The sequence below is a fragment of the Zonotrichia albicollis genome, chromosome 3, assembly GCF_047830755.1.
Source record: "Zonotrichia albicollis isolate bZonAlb1 chromosome 3, bZonAlb1.hap1, whole genome shotgun sequence".
Classification (NCBI taxonomy): domain Eukaryota; kingdom Metazoa; phylum Chordata; class Aves; order Passeriformes; family Passerellidae; genus Zonotrichia; species Zonotrichia albicollis.
Window position 1 is genome coordinate 109,790,642 of NC_133821.1, and position 26,450 is coordinate 109,817,091.

Consider the following 26,450-nt stretch of genomic DNA (forward strand, 5'->3'; position numbering starts at 1 on the left):
GGATAATTTGAAGTAAAAAAAAGCACCTTCCACCCTTCCGTTGTCCTTTCTGGGTTTACTGTTATTCCCATTTTTTATCTCCTCTTCCCTACAGCTGTGCAGGGATATGAGGAATGCGAGTTATGGTCAGTTTATCACATGTCAGTTTTGTCACTGTTTCCTCCTCAGGGAGAGGAGTCCTTCCCCTTCCATAGTAGGTTCTTTCCCATGGGAGACAGTCCTCCACAAACTTTTCCAGTGTGAGCCCTTCACAAGGGCTATAGTTCTTCCTGATCTGTTACAGTGTGGGGCTTTTCCACAGGATGCACTCCCTCAAGAACAGGCTGCTCCACCATGTGTCTCCCGTACGGTCACAACCTTCTTTTGGGCACCCACCTGCTCTGGTGTGGATCTCCTCCAAGGGCTGCAGGTGGATCTCTGCACCCCCATGGCCTCCATGGGCTGCAGGGGCACAGCTGCCTCACCAGGGGCTGCACCAGGGGAATCTCAGCTCTGGCACCTGGAGCATCTCCTGTCCCTCCTTCTGCTCTCACCTTGGTGTCGGCAGAGCTGTTTCTGTCATATATTCTCTCTCTGCTCTTCTCTGGCTGCACTTCTGTGAAATAAGTGTTTTCCTTCTTCTTTAATCTGTTACCCCAAGGCTCTACCACCGTCACTGAGGGGCTTGGCCTTGGCCAGCAGTGTGCCCATCCTGGAGCTGGCTGGCATCTGTCAGGCATGGGAGCAGCTTCTGGCAGCTTTTCAGAGAAAACAGCTCAATAGCATTCCCTCTACTACCAGAACCTGACCATGCAAACCCAACACAGCATATTTGTAATTCTTATCTTCAGGTATGTGCAAATGGAGGTAGTTGCTTCTATGATGAAGAAAATCAGAGATCTCACTGTATCTGTGCCCTTGGATGGACTGGAAACACATGCCTTGAAAATATTAATGACTGTGAGATAAACCAGTGCCAACATGGAGCCACATGTGAAGATGGAATTAATAAATACAGGTACTAATATGTTGCTATCTGTGCAAGCCTTCACAAATTGTTTTATGCCATATGAAGATATTTTGACTTTCAGAAAGAATTACAAAGGGTGTTTTTAGTGCACTAATATAATTTTCATGTAAAAAAATGCCATGGAATACAAATTTTCATAAAGGATGTGCATTCAGTAAAACTGTGTATTCTGAAGTGTTGTAGGAAGGAATCACAAATATTCCTCTTTGCTGGTCAAAGAAGTTAAACCAGCTATGCAGAATCTCACATAAACAAATAATCTAATGTTTTTAAGAGACAAACACTTTTTGAGGCTGGGCTCTATCACAAAGAGTCCTACAAAAATTTGAATGATAATTTATTATCATTTCAGTTATTAAAAGAAACATAAATTATGTGTTCTCCTTAGTGAACTGTAACATGCTGTAGTTATTTAAAATGAGATTTTATAAAATATGATGAAAAAAATAAATGGGAAAGGTTTTCTTCAGTTAACAGAATTCAACTATCTGACTTGAATTATTTTTCCTCTACAAAATCCAGAAATAAATAAAACTTCTCCATAATATCTGTAAATGTATTTTGAAAGACATTATTCTATGCTGTGCCATGCCCTATTTAGAAGCACTGTAATTAGAATGCTTTAATGCTTCTACTTAGAAAATATTGCAATTGTGCACAAGATAAAAGTAGAAGCAATTAAAGATGTCTTCAATTTCAGTTCTGTTTTCAAAGTGTCTTTTGTAAAATTAACTGAAATCACCAAGCAGGCAAACAAATGGTGAAAAATGATTGATTCTCAGTATATCAGAGTTAAAGGAGTTTTTGTCAAAGAATCCTTTCGAAGTAAAGATCCTTCCTTTTTCAACTTTGCAGTCAACTCTTGTATGAAATTACTGGACCATATATTGCACCTTATTTAACTGCTAAATCTGTGGCTTTCTTTTCTTTATCAGGAAAATAATTCTGATAGAAGTACAAAGCTATGTTTACATTACAAAATCCACTAGCATTTACTGAGAAATTAGTAGTTCTGAAGACATCTGGTAATAAAGAACTTTTGATTTTACTTGTTAATCCAGATTCAGTTTAGTGACAGAAAGCACTTATTTCTTCCTTTTTCAGTCATTGAAAGACAAATTATATTGACAGATCAGTCTGTTTATCTAAGGAACAGAAAAATACACCATTGAGATCTGAATCTCAGATGGTCAGTTTTCTTAGCAGACAACTTGACCCCAAAAGAACAAAACTGGCTATTTTGTCAAGACAAAGTGTATCATGTTTACTCTATAGTATCTGCTCTGTTGAGAGAGCATGGTTGTTTCTCAATGATAGTGAAGCCTTTTTTAAAATACCTAAATTATGCCTGCCCTAAAAAGAATGATGTTTGCCAAGTTATTTTTAGTAAGTGAGACAAAATCAATTTCTCCTTCCCAATACATGATTAAAAACAAAAGAATACAAGAGAAAATGCTGAATGTAAGTGCACACACCTTTTCTAAAGATTTGTAATTGCATTTCTGTCCTAAAATGAGTATATTTTTTATCAAAGTATTTATCAAGAGCTGTATTTGATGCAAAGTAGTTTCAGGAAGACATAAGAGAACTGTCAGCAGAATATATGGAGAATCAAATGTATAAGTGCCATTAAGAACTCTACAGAGATTCATTTTTATAACTATTACAGCCATTCAAAATCTCTCTTAATGAATGCAGAAGATAAAGATATGCCAAAATTTTATATATATTAGGTTTTATTTGCATAGAATTACTATAAAACGCTAGACCTTCCTCCTAGTTAAGAAATCTTAAATTTTAAATTATTAAATTTTGGTCATAATGTATTTTTCTAGTGGTAGCTTGATATAGTAAAGCTCACACTAGCAAATCATAGAAAATACCCACCTTTGATTCAGGAGCATCCCTCTCCTATAAGATCTCATTTTGCAAGCCATCATTTTTTTTATTTCTCCAGATGGGAAATAAGCTGTCAACTGCAGGAAATGTTTCTAGATTTTCGTCTCTTTACCATGACATATTCTTTTTCTCTTCCCATTTTGAAAAACTGTTCCAGACTGTAGTGTCACCTAGAGGTATTTTTATCTATATGCAAAGCATTTCCTTTGAGTTCAGACTGGGGAATTGCTCTAAATGAAGGAGGGGGAGTTTTAGATTTTTATACAGTGTAATTCTCAGCAAGGCTGCAAACCAAGATCCTCATAATTACAGTAAGAAGTCTTAATAGTTTTACTCCTTTGGTTTAGTGAGCCTTTTCTTACAACTAAAGTGGCCCCAATCACAGTGACACAAAACCTGTAATTAATTCAAATTAATTGTTGCACTGCCAGCTGAGTCTGTGCTGTTTGCAATACCATGAAGTAAGTCAATCAGCATGTGTTTAAAATGAAAACTTCAAAGAATTGCTGCTTTTGCCACTGGGTTGATGGTGCAGCTGTCAATATGAATCTGGCAGATACCATGCAATAGAACAATTGCATCCACGTGCCAAAAGAATCTCTTGACCTTTGGTTACATATACATGAGAGAAAAAAAAGATAAGACTCATTACCTCAGTAAATAGAAAATGTTTCTAGATTAAAAAGAAAATAATAATAGTTTTTCTCTTCTAAAGAACCTGCATTGTTTGATTGTGTTCTGCATAGGAGAAGAGAGAGAACTGATTTAATATGCCTCAATGAGAAGCATTTAATGAATAATTAAAATGAAAGAGATCTTTGAGGAAAGAAAAGTTTTGAAATCCAAGGGGAAAGTTGTTACTCTGACTTTTTCACCCTTGTAAATTTTTTTCTTGTCCATTTTGTACAACCAAGATCCTAACTGAAATAAGACATTAACAGTAGATACTTTCCTATTGTCTATTCAGTGGAAAGGAACAACAGAGTGAAAACACCCAATTTAAAACTCGATGTAATTTCCATTACCTGTCCTGCTTCCCATTTCTTCAGTCCAGCATGTTCAGATGAAGTGTTACATTTATCACAACCCCAGAAAACCCCATCAAGAAGGACTGAGAATGTTGAAACCGTAATGTTAGATTTACCACTGTTTAAAAAGTCATTATGAACTAATATATTTAAAAAATGTATTTTAGTCAATAGCTATAGCTCTGACATCAGCATTTCATTAGTTTTTATGCAGGAAAATGTCTCATTAAGAAATTAAGTTTGGTGTATGGCAAAACTTGAATTGCCAACACATTCTTCAGTATTCAGTATTCAAATTTCAGTGCACACAATTAAATAATTAACTAATCTCAGTGCAAAAGAGTAAAGTGACACATTGTAGAGTAAAATGCTTTAGAATATGCAACACTTCTTTGCATGATGCCAGCAGGATTGTGAAAAGTAAACATAATTTGGATAATTTCTGAGTATCACAAAATTTTAAACTACTATTATTTTATTCATCCTTGACTTTTTCCATTTTCTTCCAGCTGGGTAAATTGAGCTGTTTGATTAGAATATTTTTTCTGTATCTAATTTTCTTTTTAAAAGTTTATTCATACTATACTATATATACAATTTGATTGCAGGACCTAGTTGACAGTGCCATATAAAGTTAGTACTCTGATATACACAGTTTTCTGCAGCAATAAAAGGCTTCTTCCATTAGAGAAAGAGGATAAATACTTTTTCTCACTTCTACAACTCGAAAAGATGGGTGAATATATGTCACAATTTCTTAGGGAATACCTCTGCAGTAAGTTATACAACAGATTTTCTGTAGAAAATATAGATGCATATAAAAAGTCAAAGTGAAACTAAATAACTTTTTCAACCATTTATGTGTGTGCAGTTCACATTTCAAATGCAAAAAGGGATAATTAATACTGAGTAATTGCAGCTGATAAACTTGGAAAAATACTAATATATATATATATATATATATATATATATATATATATAGATATATAGATATATATATGAATGATAAATATTAAGAAAACAAAGTAGAGGGATTCTGCGAAAACTTTGCTAATTCCAGGCTTCAGTGCTCCTATGTGCCTCTTGTATCAATACAGAAAATAGCAAGGTCATCTCCCAGCACAGGTTACCATAGACAGACATCTTCCGTCTAGTCTTGGGCTTTTTGCAGTCATTTTAAAGATTCATTCAATGGACATGATTATTCACTCAATAACACAAGTCACACTACATCTTTAGTGCAGGCAGCCTGTGGTGACAGCTTGACAGCTTCACTGCCTGGACAAACCAGCACCAGCCGATTTGCCCACACGTCTGTTGTTTGAGACCTTTAGTGATAAAAGGTTGGTAGAAACACATTGCATCTCTGCCATAACCATTCTCATTTTAGCAACACATTCATTCTTAGACTAAATTCCATGCCTGTCTTAGCATCTCCACTTAACATTTATTTCACAAGTATATCAAATTATCTTGTGACATTAACAATATTCAGGCTCTGGAGTAGTAGCATACGATCATCTGCATGATATATGTGGGAGCACAGTGATCCTCAAATGACTTGTGTTTGCTACTCACTACTAAAATCTATGTTTGTAGCAAAAGCATTGAGGTATTTGCTTTCTCTCTTAGTATCTGTCCTGGTTTAGGGCAAATTTGGGTGAGAATGTCGAAAGGGGGGCCCCTCCAGTAAGCAAACCCACACGGCCCCTCCCCGTGACCGGTTCGGGAAGAATTCTTGGAGAGAAGTGGAAAGAACCTGTTTATTTGACAGGCACAGCATCCCCCAGCACACAAAATGAACAATACCAGATGACACCACTCTTTCACCACTCTGAAAGAGATGACAAATTCAGAAAGTCTCTCTTGGGGGTGGTCGCTCTGTTCTCAGTCCCTCTGGCGCTGGAGCAGCTGCTGCAGCCACAGGGTGCAAACTCTCAGTGTTCCCAGGTCCCAGTCTGGAGCAGGTTAAAGTTGGTCCAAAAAAGGAAATGAGAAACAATCCAGGAAGAAATTTGGACTGTTTAGCTAAACTAGCTAATGAGCAGAGTGAGAGCAAGCAGAAGCAAAGCAGAAGAAACAGTGAGAGAGCAAAGCGAAAAGCAAAAGCGAAACCCAAAAGCAGCACGTTGTACTGCCCCGTCTCTCTGTCCAGCCAGCCATGGGGGAGCGGCTGATAAGAAACTCAAACAAAAATTTCGCTCTTCAGAGCCAGTCTTGAAGGCACAGAACATAATATCCAGCATAAACAGAACACATGAATGGGGATACAAATATCATAATGTCACCCTAGGACAGTACTTCTTACCCTCCAAATCTTGTTGTGGATGAAAGAGGACATACATGGAGCTAAGAAAGTATTGTTGTTCCTATTAATACTAACACAATACTTTTTCATATGCTGTTCTCTGGTGCCATGCTTCTGCTTTCAATGCTCCCCCATTCTGTAAGGCTGACATTTTAGTCCCCCTTAAGAAAGAGGCTGGGGAGGTGTCATTAGCATTTCCTGGTCTCTGCTGGGAGATCTCTCTCTCTCACACACACACACACACACACACACACACACACACACCAGACATCCCAGAGCAGGAGCTGGAGCAGGAGAGGGAGGAGTCACTGACTCCAGCACAGGGAATAACACCCGGACAGACCATGGAGAGATTGAGCCTCTCTGCCGAGGTCATCCCTCTCATAAGGACAAAATGCAAGTTCCCTGATCTAGAAATATACTTACAAATGTAAACTCTGGTATTGTATATATCTGTATACAATTTTTTTCTTTTATTTGTCATAGAGAAGCATTCATGCTTCAAAGCAAACAAGACTGAAAATCAAGCCATGCCTCAAAACCTCTAATACCATGCTCAGTATTTTAGTACTGCTGGAGATTATAAAAAGAAATTGAATTATAATAAAATGTAATATTAATAATAATAATGATAATAATAATGATAATGATAATAACAATAATAATAACAGTAACGATAACAATAACAATAATAATAATATTATTACAGCACTTAACTACACTGTTGTAGGAGATGACCTGTACTAAATTAAAAGACATCTAGGTATAATTTTGCTAGAAAAAACAAAGTGCTTTTTATTCTTTGCTGTTTTTGATTTCTTCAGACACCAAAGCACTGAAAAATATATTGACATCTGAAAAATTCATGACATCATTGCTTGTAGTATGGAATCAGAAACATGAAACCTAAACAAGAAGATTCTATATGACATTTGTTTCTGTGTAGTTTTTCTGTGGTCCCTGAAGATAAGCTATACAACTAGTAATAGTCAGGAAAGAACAGAAAATTCTTCATCCTCATGTTTTTGTTAAGGAGAGCTCTAAGTTAAATTTTCCATTCAATGCTAATGATAATAGCCACATTTTCAAAGAATGATTGAATAGTTACATTTTTACAGCACACACACTAATTGTTACTGTAAAAAAAAAAAGAAAATAAAGTGATTAACTGCAGCAGAAAGATTAATATGTCTGGTTGTTTACCATATTATTGTAGATAGATTCAGAAAATGCACACCTAAAGGTAGTTAAAAGCACACCTGTTTTTAATGTTTATGCATAATGAAATTTTATGCAAGTCAAAATTTATATTTAGTTATAAATGTAATTGTCTAACACCACCTGCAGCCAAGCCCAATGCAGTCACTCACTCATTCCTGCACCAGCAGGATGGAGAAGAGGATTGGAAGGGTAAAAGTTAGAAAACTCATGGGTTGAGATAAAGACAGTTTAATTGGAAATGCAAAAGCCATGCACAAAAGCAAAGCAAAACAAGGAATGAATTCACAGCTTCCCATGGGCAGGCAGGTGTTCAGCCATGTCTAGGAGAGTAGGGCCTCATCACACAGAACAGCTACTTCAGAAGAATAATGCCATGAGTCAAAATGTCCCTCACTTTTTCCTCCTTCCCCGCACTTGATATACTGAGCATGATGTCCCATGGTCTGGAATGTGACTTGGGTCAGTTTGGGTCACCTGTCCGGAATGTGTCTCCTCCCAGCCTCCCACACAGCCCCAACTCCCTCACCAGGCTGGCAGTGCAAAAAGAAGAAAAGGCCTTGGCTCTCTGTCAGCCCTGCTCAGCAATAACAAAAACATCTCTATATTAACAACTGTTTCCAGCATAAATCCAAAACAGTGTATTAAGTCCAAGAGAATATGAGTGCTAGCCACTGTGAAGACTAACTCTACACTATCTAAAATCAGCACAGTAAAATATGTATGATATTTTTGTGTACTGCATTCCCTTAAAAATGAGAAACAGAATCAACTTGTGTGAGAAGCTCTGAAGAGAAGGTAGAGATTTCTCGTGTACTAAGTGACTGAGGCTGGAAGACGGAATACAACAGCTATATATACTGGAGTCATTACTGCAGTAGCAATGGATCTGTAGAGCAAAAATGGTAGTGATGAAGGGCTCACAACCACACTGAGTGAGATATGGAGGGCTTACTTCAAGCAAGCTCTGTTTTGGTCCACGGACTAAAAGCCCATCAGCAGTTGGTGTCCATTAGCTGTACTCCAAGGCACACAGCTCCTGATTAGTTTCCATATGTCTACCATAAGAAATGCAGGCACTGTAAACAAAGACAGAAGCAAAGAGCTACATGAGCATTCACTTGTGTTAAAAATAAAGGAAAAAATACTCTTTCTGCCAGATGGATCAGTAGAAAAAATTACTATAATCAAGGCTTGTTTAACTTGTTAGTTCTTTCCATCTTCTGGATAGCATCTCTGTGGGTCAAGAATATGTACTATGGAAAAATTACCTCATGTGTGAGGACACTTCTGGACATGATAAGGGGAGAATCAATCAAAGAATATATTGCCAATTACAAGGGATTTTCTAATTTTATGAGATGTGGGTCAGCTATGAGATAATCCATATTTGCTTTCATTCATACAGCAAAAGAAAAAAAAAAGGTAGATAGGGTAACCATGAAAAAGTCATTTCCAGCCTTACATGGTTTAGATGTCTGTCTAAATTTTGGAAAAAAATACTCTGAACAATTTCTATAAAATATGCTGAAAAATATCTATAGTATTTTATAGATATTTTTCTTTGATTAGACAGAAATTGTAACTTTTTTGTCAACAATAAAGCAATTTTGTACTGATTTTATATCCAAACAGGTTGTAATATTGTTTATTCCTAGAGATACTGTAGCAGCTAACAATTATTTTTTTCATAAAAAAACAATTAAAATGCATAATACTCATATTTATAAGAGTTTAATCTTTCAATATTTTCATTTGAAGCTTAATATGAATATTGCTCCTAGTTTTTCCAATGTAAGTAGCTAAGATTTTAATTTAATTATTGCTACCAGCGCATGTGAAATGAAGTTACTTAGTGACTAATTAAAGGTAAGGAAAGAAGATTGAAAAAAAAAATTGTGATTCATTTGTGGGTAATTTAAAGGCAGAGTACTTTATTTATACTGTTAACATTATTAGTGATAATTGACCTATATATTCCAGGATAGCTATTTAGTTGGATTTTCCCCCCTCCTCTCCTCTCCTCTCATTTCAATAACAGGTGCATATGTCCCCTTGGTTACACTGGCACATTTTGTGAACTTGATATAGACAACTGCGTTGGAAACCAGTGCTCTCAATATGGATTCTGCCAGGACCACTTGCATAATTACAGCTGTTACTGTGTGCCTGGATATGAAGGACCCTTCTGTGAAGTTGAAGTTAATGAATGCTCAAGTTCACCTTGCAAAAATGGAGCTACTTGTATGGATTTAAGTGGCCGCTTTTCTTGTCATTGTACTGCTGGGTTCACAGGTAAGTTTTGTTCTTTTGAAGTGCCTTGTATTATAGATGTGTTTGTACCCCTCTATGTAAGCAATGTTTATGTGACTGTTTAATTACAATTATAAATAAATATGCATACATTTGTGATTGCATGTTTGACTGGAACTTTAACTTAATCAGCATTGAAATTCTTATGGTGCCCCTCCTAACAGTTCCCCAGCTGACCTTCCCTCCATTAAATGCACAATTCTGAGTATTAGCTTTGATTCTGTTGGGAAAAAAATCAATGAAGTTCCAAAATACAATTTTAATTGCATTGTTTTAATTTCACAATCATGCAGTCTTACATGTTATGGCTTCAGTCATATACAGGCTGAAAAGAACAAATGTTTTGGTACAGAACAGGAAAATGTGAGCTTGAGGGGGAATGAGATCAGCAGTACCATCTCTTTGCATGTATAGAATATAATCAGCTATATTTGACTGAGTTGTTCAGACTCCCCTTCTATAAACTGGAGGGAGACAGGGCATCAGTCTGTCCTAGCCATCTTTTCTAGGAAGACGTGGGCTGTAGATTTCTGCATTGCATTAGATAAATCCTACACAACCTGATGCTATGATTTCTTTTTGTACTAATTTCTGTATGAAATTAGAGAGATGAGAGGTGAGAAGTGTGTATTGTCTGCCTTGACATTAACAAAGCTTTCTGTGTGATCTTCCACAAGATCCTCATGGAAAAGCTGATGAAGTATAGGCTGGATGAGTAGAGAGTGAGGTGAACTGAAAACTGGAGGAGTGGCCAAGCCCAGAGGAAATCTTTGTTATGGAGGCAACCTTTCCAGAAGTAACCAGGGGTGTCTTCCAGGAGTCAATGGACAATCCAGTTGTTTTAAACTTGTATGAAGAAAGGCTGAGGAAGCTGAAACTCTTCAGAACGAAGAAGAAAGGCTCAGAGAGGGATCTTATCAATGTATATAAATACCTGAAGGGAAGATGCACAGAAGATGGAGCCAGGCTCTTTTCAGTAGTTCTCAGTTCTCATATTCTACATGTCATGCTCTTCATCATTCTTCTTTCTGCCCATGAAGACAAAAATGGCATGTGGGCTTTCTGAAATCATTCCATGACTTTAAATTTCTGGGCTTTGTTTTTACTTTTTTATTCCACAAATACACAGGAGAAGCCCATGTGATATCTGCAATCTGAGGAAATATTTAGCGCTTGTATTTTCTGTACATTATTAATTGGTTTTGCATTCGTTGGATGTTTTTAAATAATTTCCCCCTTCTGTAGGTGTGGATGGTATATCCTCCATGCCATCAAGTAAAACAAATCTTGAAGGGAAGTACTTGAAGTTATATGAAAGCCAATCCTTTTTGACACAAGTAAGTTTAAGGCTTAATCCCTCATACAAATCAAGTCCAGAACAGGTGATGGACACCCTAACACATTATGAAGATTGAACCTGTTTACAGGGAGCAGCAAGATCAAGGCTGCTCCATGAGAGGAATCACAAACTAGAATCCAAGTTTAACCTCAGTGCAATGTTGCCATCACTAAGCAAAGCACAGTTCTGCAGCATCTACAAAGAGAAGTCAGAACCAATGTCTGGTAACAGGGTCCCTGACATGCCGCAGACAGTGCAAGCAATGGATCAAATCCAGGATAAAGCTAGGAAAGCAAGTTAGAAGCAGTAGGAGACAGAACCAGAGACAAATCTGTAATATACATACAAGGAATCCATCCAAAAATAAAAAAATAAAAAACCCTTTTCAAGATCACTCTTGAGACAGGGAGGAAAGCAGGATTGGAAATTAAAACATCTACAGAATAGTTTTGGGCAGATCAAAGTACCCACAGGTAAACTCACTGACAATGGGGAGGGTGTATAGGAAGCACCTCGGTGGGTCTGCTGCAGACATTTTGGGTATGTTAGAGCTCTCGGGGCTCTGACAGCTGCTTTATAGGAATTGCCTGAAGCAGGGTCATCTGGAAAGCATGAAATCATTAGTTTTACTGACAAAGAAAGGCAATCGGGTTCATTTTTTTCTCACATCTGCTCTGCATTTGAAACACATGTTTCCATTTCCATTCATACAGGTCCTATCTTGATAGGACTAGACCATCCCAGAAGCACAGCTCATGTCTGCTCCCACACTTCCACCACATTCAAGGCTGGGCTGGGTTTCCAGCTCAGGGCATTGGGTAGTACAACCTTTTCAGGGGCTCTGGCTGGCTTTTTCTTCTATGGAAGATTCATTATTGCTGGTACATTGTGCCAGAGCAGACTGTCAAATGTACAGTGTAATCCCATGGACATAGATGAGCTGGGCTCAGGGCAGTTTATATTTGAAGAGTGACAGACTTTCTTCTGAGTTAAAACTCTTTCATGGAAGCTAAGACGATGGAGGTGTTTGATACATCATATAAATTTTCAGTCTGTAATAGGCATTCACAGAAAGGATTACTCTGTATGAGGTAAATAAAAATTAGATTTGCTTTGGATTTTTAACTACTACAATATTTTAACTACTAAAATATTTTACCCAAATTAAATTTAAAAATTAGCAAATGTGTAGAACAACAAAGTTGAGAAAAAGAAATGTCTGACAAGTTCAGTAAAGCCTCGCCTGGACCGTCTGTCTGTCTTTTTCATAACTGCATTTACTGCAAAGTCAGCAGAAGCATTACTCAGCTTGATGCATCTCTTATCTAACAGAATAGCTTATATTGCTTATCAAGCAATAAAATTTCACAATTCATTATCAAGTGCATGACTGGAATGCTTTGCAATTATACACATTTTATAAAATGGTGGACAGTAAGGCAGGGGTGTTGTGAAAAAAGTCGTCAAATGCACTATTAGTATTTTGGCTACTTCTTGAATTTTATAAAACTCTCGTGTTTTTCCTTTTTTTTTTTATAGTACTTCATTAAGATTACATTAAGGAGAATGTTAAATCATTTGCTTTTCATCTGATCTCAGAATAGAAAGATTAATTTTGTGTCTTTAATATCTCAAGTAAGGAGTTTTACTTAAAAAAATATTCTTACACATCCTTTCCTTCACTGTGGTCATTCTGTGTGCCTTTACATTGTCAAACTTTATATTTCATTTTGCCTATAAAACAAAAGTTAGTATAAACAGTATTTAAAAGAAACTTCATATTTTGACCTTTTTGCATGTGTTTTGAGATTCGGACAGAAATTTTATAGTGGGGGTGGTACTCAATAAGAGATACTTTAAATATAATGTGTATTATTTTAAGAAAAGAAGCTCTCAAATGATTTCAGTTCTATTCTAATTTCTAAATGAATTTCAGATATTTATTCTAATCTCTGAATATTATATTTGAGAACAGTTTGAAATTGAATCTATTTTGATATCAAAAAACCCCACCATTTTGTGGATATTCTATAAACTCTAATAATAGTTTGATAAGTTCAGGTGAAGTGCAAAGTTCATTTCTTTAAGTTAAGCAGAAAAAAGACATCCAAATTTTGAAAAGTTCAAACTTTTAATCTAGTGATCTAACGGAATTGCACTTCTGAATATAAGGAATATTCTATGAGAGCTCATCCATTAGACTTATGAAACTTAATTTTTTTGTTGTCTTTTGTCTTTAGTTATATTTACCTGAGAACTTCAGAGTCCCTCCATTTGCTAAAATAACATGATTGTTTTAAAGAGAGTAAGTGATAGAAGTAGCACTGAGCATGATGAAATATCTTTGCTAATTTTTTAGTATTCACCATCTCAGTTCCTTATGTTCTTCCCAAAGTCTTTGTGCTCCTGCAGAATAATGTCTTATGTACCATTGATATGCCAGTAGAAACTGTTGCTCTTAAAGATCAGGCAATGCAATTTGAAAGTGACAGATTTTCCTGTAATTATCTGTTATATATTTGAGAACACTGTAATTTTAAACAGCATAAAATATTCTATAACATTAATAGAAATATAGTTGGCTCACGGTAATTTTTAACATTCTCTTTGTACTTCAGATTGGTGATATGATGCCTTTAAAATGTATAGGATCTCAGACCTAAAGCTATGATTTATTAAATAGCTAATTAAATATTATGTTTTACTAGTAATTATGTTTGAAATATGTTGTATTAATTTTAACCTTAAAAGCATAAACTAAAAAAAAAAATTATATTAACATACTTTGATGCTGAAAGTAATTTGTAGCCAATTAACAATTTTTATCTGACTTTCAAAGAAGGTTCTCATCATACATTTCAAATGCGTAGTTCAGAGGAGCTGCATACTGAAAACAAAAAAGTTTTCTCTGTATCTGTCCAGCTTTTTTCTTGTCTCAAATACTCAGAAAATATGGCCTCACAGTAGCTTCACAGATTCTTTGATTCTTTCTGAAATATGTTTAAATACTGCCCACATATTACTTTGTACTCTGAGAAGATGAATTCCTAAATTCCCCCTTGCATGTTATCTTAGACGTCATGAGTATATCATGATGCTCTCATTCTATTATTTCCCTCGAAAATGCATTTGCTTTAACCTTTAACAATTCAAGGGAGGTGAAAGAATCTGTTTCAAGGTGTTTTTTCTAGTACATGCTTCAGCTTGTCCATGGCTTGTGGCCAGACAATTTACTTCTGCAGGAAACTCTGTTTGTGCTATTTGTGCTTCTCTCCACCTTCCTATCCAGAGGATGGAACAGATGCCAGTGCATTTTTATTTATCTCCCTCAAAAGAGATAAATAATAATCCCACCATAATCAGGGACCTGAACTGGAAAGAAAAAGGAATGCAAAATACCAGAATTAGATCAGCAAGGTTGCATATAGTGCCATTACCTTATCAGCACTTCAAAGAAAATTCTTTAAAAAATTAAAGAACTTAGAAATTAATTTATATGTTGGCCAGTCCTTGCTGTAATGCTCACTGGTGCCATGGCATATGTTAGAGAGTGTTCAGCAGCTGCTTCTAACAGAAAGGTTTTTAGTTTACTGAGTTACCTTAACTCTCCCTGGACTATGCTTTTTCTCCCCCTTTTCATACATATATCTTCAAATCTTACGGAAAATGCAGAGCATGTTTAGAGGCAGAAAAAAAAAACAGTAGGAGCCCTTCTATCACAAGTTTATGTGTGGAAGAGAATTTTGGTGCTTCATTTCTCCGAAAAAGACCATTTATATTTAGTAGATAGAGATTTTGAGAGCCAAGAGTCCTGGTTCATATGATTCTATGAGAGGGCATGCAGGTGTGCTGCAGAGAAGAGACAAAATTATTTTCACCATGGAAAGAATTCAGAGGAATATCAGCATTTGGTTTATTTTTATCTTCTGCTGTAAAATACACAGAAAGCCCATAATGCTTCCATACTGCTGACTTGTTATAATCACTGAACATTATTCACCCCCATATTTCTATGGCTGGATATAGTGGATAAACCCTGGCTGGACACCAGGCACCCACCAAATCCTCTCTATCACTCCCCTCTGCAACTGGACAGGGGAGAGAAGATATAACAATGGGTTTGTGGATTGAGACAAGGAGAGATCACTCATCAAATACCATCACAGGCAAAGCAGACTAGAATTAGAGCAATTAATTGAATTTATAAAATCAGAGTAGGATAATGAGAAGTAAAATAAAACCTTTAAAAACACCTTCCCCCACCCATCCCTCCTTTCCAGCTCTACCTGCTCCCTGCCAACAGCTCAGAGAGACAGGGAATGGGGGTTATGTTCAGTTCATCATCTGTGGTTTCTCGCACTGTTCAGGAAGAGGAGTCCTTTCCCTGCTCCATCATGGGATCCTTCCAACAGGAAACAGTTCTCCATGATTTTTTCCAACATGAGTCCATTGCATGGGAAATAGGTTCCACGAACTACTTCAGCATGGGTCATTCTTCCCTGGTGTGCAGTCCTTCAAGGACAGGCTGCTCCAGCATGTCCCCCACATGGTGACAAGTCATACCAGGAGCCCTGCTCCTCCTCTGTCCACAGGTCTGCAGGTCCCTCCCAGGAGCCTGTTCCAGCATGGACCTCCCACAGGTTCACAGCTTCCTTTCAGGCACCACCCGCTCTGGCAGGGATCTCCTCCATGGGCTGCAGGGGCACAGCTGCCTCACCATGGGCTGCCCCACAGGCTGCAGGGGAATCTCAGCTCTCATGCCCAGAGCACCTCATGCCCCTCCTGCGCTGACCCTGGTGTCTGTAGAGCTGTCCCCCTCACACATTCTCTTTCAGCTGTTCTCTGGCTGCAGTTTCACCTGTGCAAGAACTTTTTTTCCTTCTTATTAAATATCTTATCATGGAGGTGTTGCCACCATCTCTGATTGGCCCAGCCAGCCTTAGCCAGCAGCATGTCCATCTTGGACATTGTTGGTATTGGCTTTCTTGGACATGGAGGAAGCTTCTGGCACCTTCTCATAGAGGCCACCCTTGTGCTCCTCCTTCTACCAAAATCTGGCCACACAAACCCAACACACCGGAAATAGCTTTTCCTGTTACACATCAAAGCAATCCCTTTTGTAGATTACAAACCTACATTTCACTATATTTCCTAGATTTGCGCATAGTTATTTAATCTCCTTTTACCTGCATTTTGCCTCATTAAATGTTCTTTAGTGATTTGATCTTACTCCTCCTTTGTCCAATATTACAGTACTGACCACTTGCTGTAGAACATAGGCTGAACTCTTCTATGACACATAGATGTCTGTAAATTAGTGTTGGCCTGACTTGCATAGTCAATGATACTTCACAATTCTGTTTCAAAGGTGTCAGAAAGCAATATGAAATAAAATTATTGACAAGACTGGACAAAAATTGCTTGAATGCTGTAGATTTGTATACTGGGGGGAAAAAAGCGTCAGGATTATGTATAACCTCAGTAAGAAAGCTTTCTATTTTCCTGACTGTAATGCTTCCAACTTTGCCTGTCAAAATGGACTGCCCTGTAACCAATGAAGCAGAAAATTTCATGACACGCAGTGAGTCTATCAGTAGTCCTGTGTACATGGTGTACCATGGCCAGTGGGGTCACCATGTAGACTGTGACAATCCCATAGACTTTTTGCATTGCAAATGCACTTCTATGATTTCAACACGTGAGCACATTTGTCCTTTTTTTATTTTTAATTCAAATTTTCAGGAGAAACATGTTCTGTTCGCATCAATGAGTGCCAAGACAGACCCTGTTGGAATGGAGGAACCTGTGAAGAAGACAAAAGTGGCTTCAAATGCAATTGCCCCTTTGGTAAGCATTTATACTTTTTATATTATTTCTGTGTTGGCACAATATGACGCAGTACTTGCTACTCAAGTGCTATAAAATCTTGTATAATGCAAACATTCTGCTTCCATTTTGAAATGTACAGAACTAGTTTTTTAGACTAATAAAAATATTTTTTTTTCTAATTTGTCGTAAGAAAATCTTATAAATTATAGATTACTTAGATAAAAAAAGTGCTTGCAGTACTGGAACATATTGGGAAAGAAATATGACAGAACTGAAGATTTTAAATTATTTAATGTATATATGTATAGACACCTTACAGCAATACTTTCTTTCATAAAACTTAGGGTTTAGGCAGCAAAATGTTGAAATTTAGCAAACATAAAAACCTTAATCTTTCAAATCTCATGCCACTGGCCAAATTGCTAATTCCCAAAGGAACTGAACATTGCTCTAAAGTTTGCATGACCTCAATCTGGTTGCCTGATCTTTGTGGTATCCTAAATGCCCTGAAGTACCCAAGGTATTGTATAAGGCTGGAAGATATGCTAGAGGATATAAGGGACATCCAAGATGCATCAGGCCAGGTAGCAAATGCACTAAGAGCAACACAAAAAGACCAATCAAAATTAGGGAGAAACATATATGATGCTGAAAGTTTTTCCTTTACTAATTTTATATATATATTGTTTAATTTGAGATTTTACATGTTATTTTGTATTGACTAAGAAAACGTAGAAAAGGGTGGGTGAGAAACTCCTGACCTTAGAAATAATAGATTTGACCAAAGGAGCCTGGGGTACTGATTTTGCAACTTGTAAGTTCATTCATAAATATGGATGATAAATTACTGATGAATTAAAGAAGGTTTGTTTTTTATTTACATTTGCGTTTTTAAGCTCATTGTTACTATGGAAAATAAGGTCAAGAAAACAAATTTTATACAGTTATGGACTAAGAAGTACGTATGATACTGTGGTGTTTTGAAGATAAACTTATGGTGATCAGTAAAGCCTGGAAATGTCAGAGTACTGAAACACAGGTCTCCAGTGAACCCTCTCAAACTGAGCAACTTTTTAAAAGACAACTTTAATGTATTTAATAATGTAACATCCTTAAATGCCTTGAGGTCAGTATCTGCTGAGTTGGGAATTGAAGACAATACTGACTTATATCTTCAAAGATAAAGTGATGCTTTCAAGTTTGTTGCTTCACTGAGAGAAATGTAAGCCTGCCAGGTGTTTCACTGAATAAAGGCTGTAGCAAAACATTAACACAAACATTATTTCCTTTGTTCTTCTGAGATGAAGATTATCACATTCAATGCATCACTTTGCTATCATGTTTTTGACTCTTGTTGGTGTTCACCAAAGCTTTTATCCACGGGAATTTTACACAGAAGCATGCTGCACCTCTTTCTTTGCACAGATCTAAAAGGAGAACTCTTTCATACAGCAGAATGCATGTCGGTGACAGGAAACAAAATTGTTGTGGCATTGTATTAGTAATTGTCCATGTCTCTTTCTTTAAAGAAAAGCCAGTCACTTTGTAAAGGTTTCCTTACCCAATTAATTTTTGTAATAATTCCCAATGTGTGTGAGATCTGGAAAATGAGTTTCATTCTAATGACTCTAAAAAATGCTGTCTATAGCAGTGGTCGTTCATCATCATCAGTCAAATGATCAAAAAAACCTCATAGTGAACCAGGGGTCATCTGTAGAAATGATCAGTTATTTCTGAGAAGAGTTAGGACTTGCTGTAATTTGCAGCTACATTATTAATATGATAGCAAACAATTGGAGAAGGGAAAAATTGTGTGCAGATGTGAATACTTAACAATGAGCTAAAAAGAGGAGAATTTTAATCTAAATGTGATACATATTGTATTTGTGCCCTTGGCCAAATTAATTAATATCCCTGTTCATATTCTCTAGGTGAAAGTGCAGATAAACAAATGTAACCATTTCAAATACATTGTTGTGATTAAATAATGTCTGTAAATTGCCTGAAATCACAAGAAGCTATGTTACTGGGTACTTTTCCTGCTAGCTCAGTTCTAACAAGAGGGTCACTTCAAAAGATAACACAGATGACTTGAGTTAATCTTTAAGTGAAAAAAGACAATTTTTCCCCCATACTCTTGTTGACAGCCAGTGTGCTACTGGATTTCTGGAAAAAATAAGTTTTGCTTCTCAGAGGAACTGTAGTTGTTGGCTTTTTAGCAACGAAATAATAGTGAGTTAAAAAAGAATAAAAATATTTAATACATCACATGTATTCAATAGACAAGGGAACCAAAAGAATTTGGATACTCCCTAATGATTAAGTTCTTTTAAATGAAAAAACTTGTATCTATAACTGTCTGACTAGACCAATAACATTTTTAGTCATTAGGTATGTGTCTGCTGTCTTTGCACTTTTCTGCTGTGCCTCTGTTGTCTAAAACAGTATCTGCACCATTTTTTAAATGTATAATGATATCTTCTTAAATTTGACCTTTCAATATCAAATATGTTACAAACAATGAACATAAAAATCTTTCCTCTCTCTTCAGTGGAGGTTCTGTTTCTAATTTTTTTTAGATTATTATTTTATGAGTAATAGTAACTCTGTTTTACTAGATACATCTTAAAATAAATTAGTTGGGCAAGAAATATGTCAACATTTCTGCCATGTTGAAAGTGAGCCACACTGTTTTTTACCTTTTTTTAAAAATTCAGGGGTAACCACAGTTAGAAGTTACATACATTAAAAGGGTAACCACAATTAGAAGTTACATACATTAAAATTTATTGAATTTTTTTTTTCAGAATATGGCATAACAATATTGCTATTTATTTGAATATAAAAAAAGCATAAGTCATCTTAAAGTACAATTTAGAAGGAAAGGATTAATTTCTTTTTAGTTTTTCTTTCATAAACATTCATGCTAAGCTAAGACAGATGTGGGGCTTTGCATTAGCAATGGTTGAAGACAGTTTAATGATCTTGACACGGCTTCATAATGAAGAGATACTGTGTAATAGTAAACACAGAGTAAGCATATATGTTTTGAAAGGAAATAGAGATTTTTTTATCGTTTATCTATAGAATGTCCATGCAAAGTGAATGTAAGACTAGCACTTTTTATTATAAAGATACATATTTTTTCCAAAAGCTTATCTGGTTGCCCACGGTATGCATACCTGGCTCAGTGAGAACATGGATGATGTTCTCACATCATACACATGATACATGAAAAATGTAAGGCTGAATTCTTCACCATACTGTGTCCTGTAGATAATTGGTTGTATCTGAAGAAAGTAAGCAGATTAGCCTGATTAATAAACAAGGTTCATTAACTCAACAAGAATGTTATGGTAATACTTAGGCTGCTTCTGATAATAAGTAGGATCTTTCAGATCCTGCGCCTTTATAGAGTGATTAAGAAATGCACAGCAACTAACATATTGCCATTGAGGGGAGTTAAGGAAATTAAATTGTCAGAGAATATTCATAATCTGATAAAACTGCTTTTGATTGAAACTTGTGGTCCTCCAGTTTTATTTTATTTAAGGAGTTTAAAGTGGAAAAAGCATGCAGATATGCAAATTGACCTGTGCTATATTAAGGCAATAATCAATCAAACATTTTTATGTGTATATTAACTTTCCGAGTTTTTCTTCTAGAGAGTTACCCAGATCTACCCCAAATGCTTCTGTAGCCTACACAGTCCATTTAAATGACCCAAAATTTGCAATTTTTATTATGTTTTCAAACTTACACATAGAGTTCATTCATCCTTGAGAAGCCCAATTGGTTTTTTTGTCAATAAATCAGAACTTAATATATTTAACAACTCTAAAACATATGCATTTAACAGTATGAGCTCATTTTATGAAAACATATCTTATGCTTTATTAATTACTTTCAAGTAGTTCAATTTCTTCATATGTGGTCAATTTTAATACTCAAACTGTTATTTTTATATGACAAATCCCCTTTCAGCAGCTTTAAAAATAATCCATTAAAATTCTCTCTAATACAGCTGAGACCTTAGAAATTATTCCAGTAGTCCATCCTGCTGTTGATAAGATATTGTCACTAAATAGGATGAAATGAGGTCATTTAATCATACAGATCGTTAATTCACATAAATGTATCTCAGCTTTGCTGGAAACCTGAAATAACTAGAGTCAAATTTTAAAAGCAGATAACTAGATAAAATAATTTCCTTGTAAGAAATTTGGGTTGATGTTGAAGTTTTTGGTTTTGGGGTTTTTTTGGTGGGGGAGGTTTGCTTGTTGCTTTTGTTTGGTCAATTTGTTTTTTTTCTTTGGGTTTAGTTTTTGTCATTTCCCTGTACAATATTCTAATTTTATTAACACAACATAGGAAGCCCATGCATCAAAAGGTATGGGTTATTTTTAGTAATGGACTACTTTTGCAGATTTTTGTGACAGAACATGATCTTTATTTTTGCATCTCAAGATAAGAGGGAGTAATATACAGATAGATCAAATATAATCAGACAATATCTTTAGATATTGCATGAAATCATTACCTAAGTCCTTTTCTCTCTTAGTAAAAGACATGCATGGCTTTCAGGTGAACATCTTCTGAAACTGTTTTTCAGGAAAATAATTGTATAATAATATAGCTTGTGTGACGGGTTACTGCTATATACTGATGACCTTGTACAGGAGATTTTATAGGCATTATTTCTGAACTTTAGGTAGGTCAGGTCAAGTGTAATATATTTTAGCTTTTGCTTTGTTCCTCACTATCCTACTCTAGGTTTAATTTGCAATAAATTAGATCCATTTTCTCCAAGTTGAGCTTATTTTTCCCATAATTCTCTCTAGCAAGTGAGTCTTTATCTCAACCAATGAGATATTTCATCTAATTTTCGCTCCCTGTCCTGCTGACAAGAGGCAATAAGAAAGCAGATAGCTGGGTAGAGGTCTGGAAGCCATCCAGGGTGAATCCACCACACATCCACAAGCATCAATGCTGTGAATCAGCAGATTAAAGAAAAAGTAAAAATAGGAGCCTTCATTATTTTACCATCATCCAGTCTCTCGTGCAACAAAGGATGAAGTCTGTAGAAAGAAAGTTCTAAAATATTTAAATTCATTTATTCATTGATACAAATAGCATAAGAAAATTTTCATGAGATTCTTGAAATATGGGAAAAGCACTGTAACTATAAGTCCTATCAGCAGGATGGAAAGATCCTAAATAAACCTTCTGCTCAGTACTGTGATAGAGCCAAGTGCTGCCCTTATAGCAGCTCTGTCTGGAAGATGACACTGGAAAACCAAGGTATTCCAAGGAGTCTGAAACCTGTGTTTCACCCCAGCAAGGCATCTTGTGTTGTTAAATTGTATCATCTGATGTTTATCATCAATTTTATTGGAAGAAACTCCAGCCTCTTTCCTTGGAGCAGAGAAAACGTTCAGTCAGTACCAAATGTACTGAGGAAAATGGTAGGCACTGTCTCTTGTCATCACTTGCTGACCCCATGTGATCTTTATCATTAGAAACATAAGGACTTATCAGTATTGATTAGCAGGTATTCTGAATTCAGTGTAATAAAATAATACCATCTTCAGTGATGGAGGCAATGGCCAAGGAAATTTAAGTGGTGATACATATGCAGCTACTATTTGATACTTGATTTAGAATGTGATGTTGGAACTAATATGGTGTTGGCTCAGTATAGAGTGAAAGTAATTCTCCACACAATCTATCAAAAAATTGAAGGGAAGATAACCGATGAGAAAGTCCTAAAGGACCTGTGCTGTGCTCCAACCTTTGTTAAGATTAATGCATCCAGTAAACTTTTAACCTATCAGTGAACTAGCATGTTTAGCAGGGAAAAAAGTATCCATGGAGACTCTTAGATCTGCTCTTTTTCCAAGAAATAATATACATTTTCAAACCCATGGATTCATTCCCTGTATGTTTTATTGCCTTGAAGTTTCTTTGTACATTCTTCTTCTTTTATGTTGCTCGGTCTTCAGATTTTTTATTAGTCCCTGATGGTTTTTTTAATTTTGGCTCTTTATACTGCTCATTGAACCACTATTAATTCTTTGAGTTTGCTTTCAATTTTTTTTTATATTGCATCTTCAGGTTGCTTTATGAAGATTTGCCACTTGTTACCCTTTCCATTCTGCTTCCGTTGAATTTCACCTTTTTTTTTCTCTATGAAAACAAATATTTAGAAACTTGTATTTGTTGCAGGTATGCTCATAAACACTAATTAAATTTCTGTTTCTTGCAGACAGTCTAGTTAGCAAGAATTTTTATTTTTTGTCACTGAGTACGTGCACTGTTTTACTGGTTAACTTGCTACTTGTTTATTTTACTTATTATAAACTTCAATTGTTTTTAAATTACTTTTATAGATGAGTTCTGTTAGTTAAACTTTTCAGTCCACCTGTTTTATTCATGTAGGATAAATATTTTAAGGTTTTCAAATTTGGTGAAATTGTTTTTACAGGTTTACTTCTTCCTTTAGTTCACTTGAAGCAAAATATTGTGTAGACTGTCATGATAGCCTTTTATGGAGGTAATGACTCACTCTTTTAGTCACCTTTCCTTTTAGTCTTTCAGCTAGATGAGAGTAGGAGTAAACTGAAAATTTTCATTTTTGTGTGTTTCAGTGCACATGAATATGTCATTAGTCTTTTCTTTACACCTGAAAAGTTCTTAACCTAACACCTTATTCTGAAAAAATTAAAATCATTGATGACTTCAGGAAGCTTAATATGTCAAAATAACATGAAAGAATAAGCATCAGCAGCTGAATAAAATTGTAGCAACAAAAAGATTTCTAACACAGTTGTTTCCATGACAACCTCCCTTCTTCGGTTTCAAAAACATTTCTGCATTACTCCTGTGCTACTCATCATTTTTTTTTTGTATGTTATTTAAATTGATAGATGTTTCTATTTGTTCATATAGAATATTGGATGAAACACGTGACAGAAAGTATTGTTCTATTTGTATTACAATAGTGTCACGATACCTGATTTATATGAGGAGCACTTATATGACATGCTTTCTTTATGATGTTTTTATTTTCAGTGTTAATATGACCTGGGGAGTTCAATGGGTTTTGGCTTGTTTGTTTGTTTGAAGGGCAACCCTCATTGTTGCAAACAAAATAGGAAGTAGTTGGATATACCACAGTTTAATTTCCCTATTTTTTGGTTGTATAGAAAACATTAATACAGATGAGATGAACATTTTGCTGGAGGTACCAGTCTTTTGTATCAGAGTTTAAACTGGGAGACCTTGCATTCCGAAAACTAAGTTTTAGCCAGCAGAAGACAGATGAGATGAATACCAGCTGATGCCATTTACTCTGTGACTAAAGACACTGCAGTAGAAGTTGACAGAGGTCTCCTTAGCAATATTCTGATGTCATTTTTCATCTTTACAAATGAACTTTGTAGCTTTTTTTTTTAAATTTGCATAATTTTCTTCCATATTCTCTTCATGATACCTTTAAGATTCTTAAAAAAGTTCCTCTATTTTAATAAAGCGCAATGCTATGCTTTACTCTGCTATCTGGACCTAAAAAGGACAAGTGGAAAATGTGTATATATTATAACTAAATGTGAATCATCAAAAAAATAACAGGAAGGATGATATGTGTAGCAGGATGATAAAGGCAGAATTGCAGTCTGTACAAACAGTGAAAATTAGCTGTAATAAGGCAATTAAGCAATTAAAAAGTTCACTAAAATGAAACCTCACAAAAGCTACCACAGAATTTTATTATGTTCAACATAATTGGCAGTCCTATTTAGAGGATTACTCAGGACTGAAAATAGTGAAGCTGCTGCCCAAATTAAAGCACACTGTTTGAGAGAAATGGCATCCTCTCTGCATATAACTTCAGCAATTAAAAATAAAATTTTATATTAATTAATAGCATTAATACTCCAGTCACCGTGTCTGGAGTAGTCTAGGCTGCCCACACTATTAATTTGTTGTTGCATCCCACCTCCATAGGCAATCCTCAAATCAAGTACTCAGTCCAAACAGAACTAGAAAGTTCTGAGACCAGGTTCCCAGTTCATTTTAAAAACAATAAATCAAAGCTATGCAATTAGCAATAACATAAAGGGTCACCAATGATCAATTTTGCATAACTGTTTCTTAAGAAAGGAACACCTGCACAACTCAGTAGAGTTTACTACAGCACTATGTATCAAATGTAGGGACAGTTTTACCCACAATCCTAGTTAAGATCAAATTTAATGATGATCTACATGATTAGGTTGGGATCCCATTCCAAGGTTCATTGATTCTTCAACAAAATATTTTCATTTTCTCTAATTCTACAATATTATGTCAACTACTCTTGGGTATGTCTTTTCTTACATATGGCCTGTACATTTGAGATAGCCTGTTCATCTATGCACCTTGTGACTGGATATGTTTTTCTTTTGGTGCAGATATTTTTATGAACCTAGTATCTGCACAGAATCATAGAATGTTTTGGATTGGAAGAGACCTTAAAGATCCTCTAGTTCCAGCACTCCTGCAGAGGCACCTTCCACTGGACCAGATTTTTTAATCCAACCTGGCCTTGAACACTTCCAGGGATGAGGTATTCCCAACTTCTCTGGAAAACCTCCTCCAGTGCCTCACCACCCTTACAGTAAAGAATTTCTCCCTAATATCCAAATTAAATCTGCCCTCTTTCAGTTTAAAACCATTTCCCCTTGTCTTTGTCACTACCTACCCATAGAAAAAGTCCCTCTTTCATAAACCCTCCTTTAAGTACTAGAATCTATCCCCATCTTGTCCTCTCACCCTTGAACCCCAAAATCCTTTTCTTTTCTGTTCTTTCTGTCCTGTTCTTGCAAACCTTGCCAAACCTCTGCCAAAGTTTTTTCCAGTTTGTATTTGTGTTTGGGATTGCCTTGTCCCAGGCATGGAATCTTGCCTTTTATAACTACTTCTCAAACCTGTCAAAGTCCCTCTGGACATCATCCCTACCCTGCAGCATCTCAACTGCACCACACAGATTGGTGCAGTCAGCAAAGTTGCCTGAGGGTGCACTAAATTCCATTGTGCTAGTGCCAACAAAGATGTCAAACAATGCTGGTCCAAATTATTGACCCCTGAGAAACACCATTTGTCACTGATCTCAACTTGAGATTGAGGAGTTGATTGAGGAGAAGATCTCAACTTCTACATTGAGCCATTGACTGCATCTTACTGACATTTTTTGTAAAATAAGTTCATTATAAACTTCCTTGATTACATGTGTAGTTTCATCTTCGCAGATTTCTTATGATACCTAGAAATTCAATTTACATATCAATGATAAAACCACATTTGGATAAACAAAAACTCATAATAATACCACTTAAAATATACATAATAATATCTCTCTAGATGCCTATTATTAATATGTATTTATGACTGTTCATGTAAGTAATCAAAATTTCTTGTGGAAATTTATTTGATTAAGCAACCAAAATTGTAGACTGATGGAAAGGGTTT

General features: G+C 35.8%; 1 protein-coding gene across 4 annotated transcripts in view; it reads left to right on the forward strand.

Annotated features, from left to right (window-relative positions):
• Positions 1-26,450, forward strand: part of EYS (eyes shut homolog) — a 790,428-nt gene that overhangs the window by 171,400 nt on the left and 592,578 nt on the right. For all 4 annotated transcript variants that reach the window (XM_026791587.2, XM_074538459.1, XM_074538460.1 and 1 more), the window contains exons 10-12: positions 831-997; positions 9,504-9,757; positions 16,857-16,961. In XM_026791587.2, the coding sequence (XP_026647388.2) occupies positions 831-997; positions 9,504-9,757; positions 16,857-16,961 (526 nt within the window). The remainder of the gene's footprint in view (positions 1-830; positions 998-9,503; positions 9,758-16,856; positions 16,962-26,450) is intronic.